The following is an 11,243-nucleotide window of genomic DNA, read 5'->3' as shown; positions in this document are numbered from 1 at the left end:
TATATATATTTTTTTTTGGATATGTATTAATATTTATTTTATTTTTCAAAATTTTCGCTTTTTTTTTTTGTTTATAGCGCAAAAAATAAAAACTGCAGAGGTGATCAAATACCACCAAAAGAAAGCTCTATGTGTGGGGAAAAGGGACGTCAATTTTGTTTGTGTGAAATGTCGCACGACAGTTAAAGCGACGCAGTGCCCTGTCACAAAAAATGGCCTGGCCACTTCTGGGGCTGAAGTGGCTAAATAATTAATGTTCGCCTTGCTATTAAAATGCTGATGTTATAAAATTAATGTGTATGCTATGACCATAGATCTCCTTCATATCAGCTTCTGTACTTGCTGTGTTCATTATAGAAAGCAGGTGAACTGCTGCTTCTTTCTCCTGCATCTGGATATAATACAGTCCAATGTAGACAAGGTGGAGTAAGTTGTCTGTCATTTGCTGGTCTCCAGCAAGATGGCGCTGCTGTGTATAGACACGGGTCAGTACGGGGAAGCTGTTCCCGTGGTGTTTCCAGTCACAGAGCAGAGTGGGGTGTCAGTCACTTCCTCTATGTATTGGAGAAGGTGATTGGGCAGCTATGCTGGGTGTCCTGTGTATTCTGCTGTGCCTCTTCCAGCTTGTGCTCTGCCATAGACCACAATGTCACCACAACCACACAGGGCAGCCCAGTACACAGCCGTGTGCGGAGAATGACACCCTCGCCACCTTCCTGGAGACATTCAGCAGCAAGTACCCGGCCCCTGGGAGTCCTGTGGAGGAACGATACGGAGTGTTCCTGGTATGCCTGGTGCTCTCTGGGGGATATTATTATTATGGGGGAGGTGTGCGGGACTTCATTGGTGTGAATGAGAGTTCACCTATAATGTACAGAGGCGGAGTGTCCAGCAGGGGGCAGCAGAGTGTCAGCTGGAGAGGAAGAGAAGACTTGTTTGTCTGTTTAACCACTTCATTACCAGACTGTCATTTTAACTATTCCTACATCATGCAACACTGTACCCAAATTAAGATTATAATTATTTAATTTTTTTAACTATATAAAGAAAAACTATTTTTAAAAACAGTTTTCCTTACACAGAAATCCCATCCTGCAAAACCTCATTTCAGGGAGGTGGCGCTTCATGCCCCCTAACCACCCCCTCCCTGCGGCAAACTATTTTTTAAATCACCTTTTCAATATTTTTCACAGTGCTTCTGTGGAAGGGGGTGGGGGTGATATGTGGCAGTGGACGGTGTCAGTTGTTTTTAAAAACAAATTAATAATAGATTTTTTTTTTTTTACAATTTTTTTATTTGTTTTACATTTTTTGTTCACAATGCTTTTTGGGGGGAGGGGTTTAGGGGCAGTGGACAGTTTTGGTAAGGCAGGGGAGAGTGGTGTCAGATTTTTATTTTTTTAATTACACTTTTTTTATTTAATTTTAATTTTTTTACAATATGTTTTTTCATATTTTTTAGGGAGGCTTAGCTGAGAAGTCAGGGGTCTAAACAGACCCCTGACATCTCCCCTTTAAGACAGACAAAGGAACTGAGGACACAGATTCCCCAGTCCCTTTCTCAGCAGTAAGGATGAGCTCTGGTGTGTTCGCACACTTCACGTGCAGAGCCTGCCAAGAAGTCGGCACTGTGCTGTGCTAATCATAGGCAGGGAGACGTTTCCCGATCTCTGCAGCCGAGCATCGGGAAATGTCTCCCTGCCTGCTAAGGATGAGCTCCGGCGTGTTCAAATAGAACACGTGCAGAGCCCGCCAGGAAGTGAGCATGGCGCTGTGCTAATCACTAAGGATGAGCTCTGGCGTGTTCGCATAGAACACGTGCAGAGCCCGCCAGGATGTATGCACGGCGCTGCGCTAATAACAGCCAGGGAGACATTTCACGATCCCTGCAGCCGAGCATCGGGACAATGTCTCCCTGGCTGTGATTAGCACAGCGCTGTGCTCACTTCCTGGCGGGCTCTGCACGTGTTCTATGCGAACACGCCGGAGCTCATCCTTGCTAATCACAGCCAGGGAGACATTGTCCCAATGCTCGGCTGCAGGGATCGTGAAATGTCTCCCTGGCTGTTATTAGCGCAGCGCCGTGCACACTTCCTGGCGGGCTCTGCACATGTTCTATGCGAACACGCCAGAGCTCATCCTTACTGCCTGCGATTAGTGCAGTGCCGACTTCCTGGCGGGCTCTGCACATGAACACGCCGGAGCTCATCCTTAGTCAGGAGTAGGGATGAGCTTTGGCGTGTTCGCACACTCCACACGCAGAGCCCGCCAGGAAGTCGGCACGGCGCTAATCACAGGCAGGGAGACATTGTCCCGATGCTCGGCTGCAGGGATCATGAAATGTCTCCCTGGCTGTTATTAGCGCAGCGCGGTGCACACTTCCTGGCGGGCTCTGCACATGTTCTATGCGAACACGCCAGAGCTCATCCTTACTGCCTGCGATTAGTGCAGTGCCGACTTCCTGGCGGGCTCTGCACATGAACACGCCGGAGCTCATCCTTAGTCAGGAGTAGGGATGAGCTTCGGCGTGTTCGCACACTCCACGTGCAGAGCCCGCCAGGAAGTTGGCACGGCACTGCGCTAATCACAGGCAGGGAGACATTGTCCCAATGCGTGGCTGCAGAGATCGGGTAATGTCTCCCTGCCTGTGATTAGCGCAGTGCAGTGACGACTTCCTGGCGGGCTCTGCACGTGGAGTGTGCGAACACGCCGGAGCTCATACTTAGTCAGGAGACAGAGGCTCCTATTCATTCATAAACTGAGCAGAGTAAACACTGTTTACTCTTCTCAGTTATCACAGAAGTGATTTCGCTCACTGTGTCCGATTCCAGACAGTTCCCCCCGCAGCCGGCGGGAGAGGAGAGGAGGGGAGCCGGATGCGGGGAACGAGGGTGGGTGGAGAAGGACACAGAGGGGGCTGGGGGAGGAGCACACAGGAAACAGCTGGGAAAGCTCTCTGCAGAAGCAGAAGCGTCTGTCAGCTTAAAATCTATACAAAGGAGATCAGTGTTCACAACTGTTCCCCGCTGCACCGAGCATTCCCGGGAGATCGTGAGGCGCTTGCGGGTGTGCGGGAGCTGCCGCAGAAATGCGAGAGACTCCCGAACTTCACGAGAGTCTTGAGATGTCTGCTTACATAACAAATACAAATGTTAATAAACGCCCCATGACCAAATTTTGGAAAAGTGATTTCAGTTTTTGTCCCATTTTTGGGGTAAAATTAAGTATGCTGGTATTGGGGGGGGGGGGGCGGGGTTAAAACATCATTAACCCTTTCACTGCCAAAGCTGGTTTTACACTTTCAGGTGTTTTTTGCACACACAAAAATAATTTTAGACTTAAAGCGGATGTCCGCCGAAAAAAAAAATATTAAAAGCCAGCGGCTACAAATACTGCAGCTGCTGACTTTTAATATGAGCACACTTACCTGTCCTGGAGTCCAGCGCCGTCCGCAGCAAAGGACGAGCGATCACTCGTCACTCTGCTGCCCCCACCGCCATCCTCGGTGAGGGTACCAGGAAGTGAAGCGCTCCTGCTTCACTGACCGGTTCCCTACTGCGCAAGCGCGAGTCACGCTGCGCCGTGCTGACTGGTTCTCGCTGTGTTCTGGGAGCTGCGTTTCCCAGAACACAACGGTGGGGGGGGGGGGGGGGAATCTGACGTCCTGCCCGCAGTCTACCCGCAGACTGTGTGGCCGCAAGTAGGTGCAAATACCTGTCTTTAGAAAGGTATCTGCACCCCCCTCCCCCTAAAAGGTGTCAAATGTGTACTACATAGCCAAAAAATGTCCCGAGGTGGACAGAATGTGGACCTAAAGTAAGGAAAGCTTTATGAGGCTTGCTGCCGTCATTGTGGTGAATAGAACCCCGTCATACCAGTGCAAATTGAAAGTCATTTTCCATAACGTTTCAAATTATTTGCTCCTTAAACTGGAAAGCAATTGAAAACTTTGGGGAACATTTTTTTTTTTTATTCCTACAATGGTCAAATGTAAAGTCAGCATGTATCTGAACACTTCTTGAATTATAAACTTTCCTGATACATAAAGAGAACCTGCCAGGGTAGAAATGAGAAGGTACCATTGCTTACATGAGTTGTAAACTCTGGGCCTCCTATGTTCATCCCTGGGTCGCTGTTTGGGGAGTTACTAACCTGGAACAAGCAAGCAGTCATTGAAATTAAAGGGTTTGTAAAGGTTTGTTTTTTATTTTCTAAATTGGTTCCTTTAAGCTGATACATTGTTGGTTCACTCACCTTTTCCTTCAATTTCCCGTCTAAATGTTTTTTTTCTTTGTTTTCTTTGTTTGAATTTCTCACTTCCTGTTCTTCCTCAGTAAGCTGTTCTGGCTGACTAACCCCCAGACAGAATGGCTTGGATGATGGGGGCAAGCTTACTGAGGAGAAACAGGAAGTGAGAAATTCAGACAAAGAAAAAAAACATTTAAAAGGGAAATCGAATGAAAAGGTTGGTGAACCAACAATGCACTAGCTTAACCACTTCCCGCCCGGCCTATGGCCGATTTACGTCCGGGAAGTGGTTATGAAATCCTGACAGGACGTTCTAGAACGTCCTGCAGGATTTCATGCCGCGCGCGCCCGTGGGGGCGCGCATCGCGCCGATCGGTGATGCGGGGTGTCAGTCTGACACCCTGCATCTCCGATCTCGGTAAAGAGCCTCCGGCGGAGACTCTTTACCACGTGATCAGCCGTGTCCAACCACGGCTGATCACGATGTAAACAGGAAGAGCCGCCGATGGGCACTGACTGGCAACCTGGCAAAAATCAGTGCTGCCACCCCAGTGTCCATCAGCGCCACCCCAGTGTCCATCAGCGCCACCCCAGTGTCCATCAGTGCCACCCCAGTGCCACCCCACAGTGCCCATCCATGCCCAGTGCCCACCTATCAGTGCCCATCTGTGCCACCCATAAGTATCCATCAGTGCCGCCCATGAGTGCCCATCTGTGCCGCCTATGAGTGCCCAGTGCCGCCCATGAGTGCCCATCAGTGCCGCCTATGTGTGCCCATCAGTGCCGCCTATGTGTGCCCATCAGTGCCGCCTATGTGTGCCCATCAGTGCCGCCTATGTGTGCCCATCAGTGCCGCCTATGTGTGCCCATCAGTGTCGCATACCAGCGCCGCCAATCAGTGCCACCTCATCTGTGCCCGTCAGTACTACCTCATCGATGTCCATCAGTGCCATCTCATCGGTGCCCATTAGTGCCGCCATATCAGTGCCCGTAATTGAAAGAGAAAACTTATTTACAAAAAAATTAACAGAAAAAAATAAAAACGTAATTTTTTTTCCAAATTTTCAGCCTTTTTTTAGTTGTTGCGCAAAAAAAAAAATCGCAGAGGTGATCGAATACCACCAAAAGAAAGCTCTATTTGTGGGGAAAAAAGGACGCCAATTTTGTTTGGGTACAGTGTAGCATGACCGCGCAATTGCCATTCAAAGTGCGACAGTGCTGAAAGCTGAAAATTGGCTTGGGCGGGAAGCTGCGTAAGTACCTGGTATGGAAGTGGTTAAAGAAACCTATTTAGAAAATAAAAAAACAAACCTTTACAACCCCTTTAAAGGAAAAGTACAGCCAAAGTTCAATCTGCACTCATGTGACCCATTTTCAGCAGGCAGCAAGCCACGGCTGACGTCACAGAGCCGGTCCAGGCTCGGGCAAGATCACAACAATGAAATCGAGATCCCCCCTCTACAGCCCAGCGCTCCTGGGAGTGTGAGGGGGGGGGGTTGTCATTGCAGAGAGCTGCTGACTGACAGTTTCCAGATCTATGCCCTGGGAGCCCAGAGAACCGAGCGATCTGCGGTGTTAGATCGCTCGGTGTTAGAGTCGGCAGGGGACAGATTCTGCATCCACCTAAAGTAGAACTAAAGGCAAAAAGAACCAATTTCATTTTGGTAGCGTAAGGTTATGACACCTTTAAAATGGAGCTACACCCAAAAGGGAAAGTACTACTTTAAAGTAGTACGATGGGTAAAACTTTTTTTTTTTCATTTCAGCGTAAGGGAGGGTAATAACCCCTGTCAGATTTTTACATTGGGGAGATTTTCCTTCACTTCCTGCGCTATAGCCAAACAGGAAGTGAGAGGATATTCCTGTTTTGGCTATAGGACAGGAAGTGGAGGGAAATCTCCCCCGTGGAATGGATGGCAAAAAATAAACCTTAAAGAGGAGCTCCAGTTTCCTGTGTAAATATTAAACGTCAACCGCTACTGTAGTTGCTGACATTTAATAAACAGCCACTCACTTGTCTGCATGGAGTTTGCATGTTTTTCCTGTGCAGTACTGTTTTCTTCCATACTTTGCTGGTTGGTTAATTGTCTTCTGAGTAAACTGGCCCTAGTGCAGATCTAAAACTCCCACAACAGCCTTCTATGACATTGGTAACAGTCCACTGAGTTGCAAATGCATCTCTGGTATGTATTTAGACATGAAGCCACAGACAAAGTAAGTCTGTAGCAGCAAACAAAGCTATTAATACCATTTATTTTTTTGGCTTGAAATAATTAAACCTTTTTTTTATTTTTTACCACTCCATTTATACAGAAAGATTATATGGGTTAGATTTTTTTTTTTGCTCCTCGGAGAACACTTTTAGTTAAGGTTTTCATTATTTACATATTTGTTGGCATGTCTTAATATATCCACAAGATGGCAGTAGAATACCATGATCTGTTCTTTGCCTTGACTGACTATAGTGTGTGTGTGTGTGTGTGTGTGTGTGTGTATGTATGTGTGTGTGTATGTGTGTATATATATATATATATATATATATATATATATATATATAGTTTGCAATCAAAGTGCACCTGTGCCCAGACTATAGACATTTAAAGGATAAGTTCACTTTTTTTTTTTTTTTTTTTTTTTTTTTTATTCCAGCTCCCCTATATACCAATATAACATTCATGTACTTATTTTGCAAAAATATCAAAGCTTTTCATAAAATCTACAAACACGTACCTTACTGTCCTCCTTCCACGATTCCAAACATAATTTTGCTTCTGTCTTGCGTCCTTACAGACTGTAGGTCATGACTAGGGATGAGCTTTATGTTCGGGTCGAAAATGAGTTCGACTCGAACATTGGCTGTTTGCCCGTTTTGCCAAATAGCGAACAATTTGGGGTGTTCGCGGCAAATTCCAAAGCCTTTAAAAGTCTATGGGAGAAATATAAAGTGCCAATTTTTGTCATAAAAAGTGTTTAGGGACCCGGGTCCTGCCCCAGGGGACATGTATCAATGCAAAAAAAGTTTTAAAAACAGATTTTTCGGAAGCAGTGATTTTAATAATGCTTAAAGTGAAACAATAAAAGTGAAATTTTCCTTTAAATTTCGTACCTGAGGGGTGTCTATAGTATGTCTGTAAAGTATCACATGTTCCCTGTGGGTCTGGTATGAATATTAAGTGGAACCCCCGGACCAAAAAAAAAAAAAAAAATCCTTGGGGGTCCCCCCAAATTTAATTACCAGGCCCTTCAGGTCTGGCATGGATATTAAGGGGAACCCTGCGCCAAATAAAAAAAATGGCGTGGGGTTCCCCAAAAAATCCATACCAGACCCTTATCCGAGCACGCAACCTGGCAGGCCACAGGAAAAGAGTGGGGGACGAGAGAGCACCCCCCCCCCCCCTGAACAGTACCAGGTCACATGCCCTCACATTGGGAGTAATTAAAAAAAAATATATATATATCGTATATATTTTTATAAAAAAAACATTGCTTGAATTGTGGGTGCTATATGAATACCTATACAATATATGTAAACACTACTTACATTTTTGGTGCATTATAAGAACCGGCATAAATTGTCTTGATAATCCTATATAAATATCCCAGGAGTCTGCAGGTTGTACAGGCTATATCAGTCTCACCTAGACAAGAGAGATAATAGTACCCATTGCCTCCATTGGCACAACACTGTGTGACCAATGCACTGCCACATCATTCTGCCTGGTGCTCCCTAGAGCAAGATACTAGGCACAATTTGATGGTCATAGAAGTCCTGCAAAGTAAACCTATAAAAAGAGGGGAAGGACAAATACACACATGCTAGGCTTTGGAGAGAGCCTGGGGGCTCGAGAGGAGCTGATTGGGAGAGCCCGGAGAGAAGCTAACAATAGAGTGTTCCTGCTGAAGTTTGTGAGTAACATTACATTGCGAATCTGTGATTCAGGGGAGTAAATAACTATATTATTCCATTGATGATCCAATTATTGTACCATTACAGTATTTACAGTCACACCATATAATTGTGAAATAACAGCAATTATCTTAAAGCGGAGTTCCACCCAAAAGTGGACAGTGGAGCAGGTAAGTGTCTGTTTATTAAAAGTCAGCAGCTACACTTTTTGGCAGCTGAGAGCCGAGCGATTGATCGGCTTCGGCTGCCGACATCGTGGGCACCCTGGACAGGTAAGTGTCCATAAATTAAAAGTCAGCAGCTGCAGTATTTGTAGCTGCTGGCTTTTAATATATATTTTTTAGGCGGATCTCCGCTTTAATAAAAAGTAAGGCATTGAGAAACCCTCCATAGCCTCTGTGATATATTAGTAGGCAGTGGGATATTTAACTTCCCTAAATCAAAGTTATGCATATTTTGATAAACTGTTAACTTCAGCAACAGTGTTCTTGATTTCAGTTATATATATATTATGAGATCCTTTAGACCAGTGGCTCTCAACTCCTGTCCTCAGGACCCACTAACAGGCCAGATTTTAAGTATTACATTGGGGAAATGCAGACTAGAATACTGCAATCACTGGGCAGCAAATGATATCACCTGTGATGTATTTCAGTTATCTTGCAAACTTGGCCTGTTGAGTTGAGAACCACTGCTTTAGATGATCCTCCTTCTTTTTTTTTTCTGTGTTTCAGGAAAGCTTGGAAAGACACAAATATCTGAATGGGTTTGCACACAGTGCTGGAGATGCATTTTATGGAATTAACCAGTTTTCTGATTTGTCAGCCCAAGAGTTTTCAGGTAGGTTTTTAAAACATTGTGGTATATTTGCCTTTTTGTTTTAGATACATGGATATTTTTTTGTGCACTGTTCAACTCGTCTTACACCATTTGTATTTATTAATTTGTGCAGTAATGATATCAAACAAACTCTACCAAGTTCCAAGAAACTGAAACTTAGCTTTCGCTTCCTGCCTCCTACATAATGACCAATGAGGGATGATGAAGGGGCAAAAGGAAGCAGGCAAATGCCCACATTGCCAATAGAGGCCCATTCAAACCTGTCTGCTCTGGGCAATTGTATTGATGTGTGTTGCGTTACAGAAGCCTGTTAAGGTGTGTCATGTTGATGAAACCTATAAATGAGCTGCCATTCCACCACTTTACAAAAATGCTGGTTTGGCCACATCTTGAGTATGCCATCCAGTTCTGGTCTCCAGTCCTCAGGAATGATGTGCTGGGACTGCAAAAGGTCCAGAGAAGGGCAACAAAACTCAGTTGTGAGGATCAACTACAAACATTAAACTTATTCTACCTGGAGAAGAGACTCCTAAGAGGGGATATGATGGAGATATTTAAATATCTATATAGTGATTCTAGCATAGGGAAGAAACTATTTAGTTTCCAATCACTCAAGAAGACATGTGGCCACTCAGTGAATTTGGATGAGAAACCGTTTACCCATAAACTAAATAGTTTTTTTTTACTGTAAGGCCCTGTACACACGGCCGGGAATCCCATCAAGAAAAAAACATCAGTGTTCCTGACAGGATTCCTGGCAAGCTTGTCTTGCAAAGCCTTGCATACAGACGGCCATTCAAAAGAACCACCGTTTTGAATTGCAAGAACGCAGTGATGTCATCGACTATGATGAGCCACATTGTCACATTCGATGCCGTCCCCGCCATCTTGCTACACCCCATACTAAACTTGTATGCTACCGCGCATGCGAACTCTTATTGAGCATGCGTGGGTTTACCTGGGACAGGTAAGTATACAGACGACCGGTTTTCTCAGCGGGAAACACTCTGCTGGGACGAGAAAATAGAGAGTAGGGTTCTCTATTTCCCCGTCGGGATTCTCGGCTGTTTTCCTGAGGGGAAAACTGCTAGGGAGCATACACACGGCCGGGATTCCTGGCCAAATGCTCTCCTGGCAGTTTTGCTGCCGGGAAAACCGGTCGTGTGTACGAGGCTTTAGAGCGGTAAGCATGTGACACTACCTTCCACAATTGGTGGTGTCAGAAGGGAGTGTCGGTAATTTTAAAAAAACTTTTAGATGGGCATCTTAGCAAAGGCAATGTACAGGGATATGGGAAATGATAGTGACATGAACACACACATTTTTGTTTTAATACGTTTACAAAATCTAAGTGTAAATGTTAAAGTAAAAAAAATGATGGGGGAGATTTACTAAAACTCTGGGAAAATATACACAGGAGTGGAGTGTTATCGATATTTCACCACAACAGGCTGCATCCCCTCATTTAAATATTTTTGGAAAGCCATTTCATAATGAGACTTTGCATATGCCTCAAATGGCCAGCCACACTATTGCATAGTATAAAACATTTTATTACAAATATATTTATTCCACAATGATTAAACGTATATCCATGAAGACAAACACTCTAAAAATAGTTTTTTATAGCTTGCATATCCAGAGACCATGACCTCAACCAACTTCATTGAATGTTCTAGAACAGGGGTGTCAAACTCAATTTAATTGTGGGCCACATCAGCATTATGATTGCACTAATAAGGGCCGGTTGTATCTGTAAGATTAGATGTCCAACGCATCCCCTCCCCTTACATTCAAGAGCCACCCCATCATCAGAAGTTGAGTCCCCCACTCTCCCTTACGTCACAGTGCACCCCCCTTTCCTTATGCTGCTGCTGAGAAGACGCTGGATGCTTAAAAGCAGAAAGTAATGGTCTGGAGGAGGACCAGAGGAGGGCTGGAGGTGTGAGGGCCACATGAAATGGCCTGGAGGCCGGATCCGGACCACGGGCCTTGTGTTTGACACCTGTGTTCTAGAAGGTTGAAAATAAGATCAATATGCATAGATGTATTTTGTTTTGTTTCCCGCTTCCTCAGGACCTTTTGACGTTGAGGATTCTCATGTACATATAAAACAAAACAAAAAAATTATAAAAAGTCCATATGCGGCGCTAATAGAAAGCAACAGTCTTTGAAAGAAGAAAAGATGATAATCCCTTCACCAGTTTTCAGTATGTATAGGGAAGCACACCACACCACATGAGAATCA

At 44.9% G+C, this 11,243-nt stretch overlaps 1 protein-coding gene across 2 annotated transcripts in view; it reads left to right on the top strand.

Annotated features, from left to right (window-relative positions):
- The first annotated feature begins 445 nt into the window (after positions 1 to 445).
- Positions 446 to 11,243, top strand: part of CTSO (cathepsin O) — a 53,280-nt gene continuing 42,482 nt past the window's right edge. For both annotated transcript variants that reach the window (XM_040332213.1, XM_040332205.1), the window contains exons 1-2: positions 446 to 785; positions 8,890 to 8,995. In XM_040332213.1, coding sequence (XP_040188147.1) covers positions 585 to 785; positions 8,890 to 8,995 — 307 coding nt within the window. In that variant the 5' untranslated portion in view covers positions 446 to 584. The remainder of the gene's footprint in view (positions 786 to 8,889; positions 8,996 to 11,243) is intronic.

This window comes from Rana temporaria, chromosome 1 (assembly GCF_905171775.1).
Source record: "Rana temporaria chromosome 1, aRanTem1.1, whole genome shotgun sequence".
Classification (NCBI taxonomy): domain Eukaryota; kingdom Metazoa; phylum Chordata; class Amphibia; order Anura; family Ranidae; genus Rana; species Rana temporaria.
Note: the sequence above shows the minus strand (reverse complement) of the source record. Positions and strands in the feature narration are given on the sequence as shown.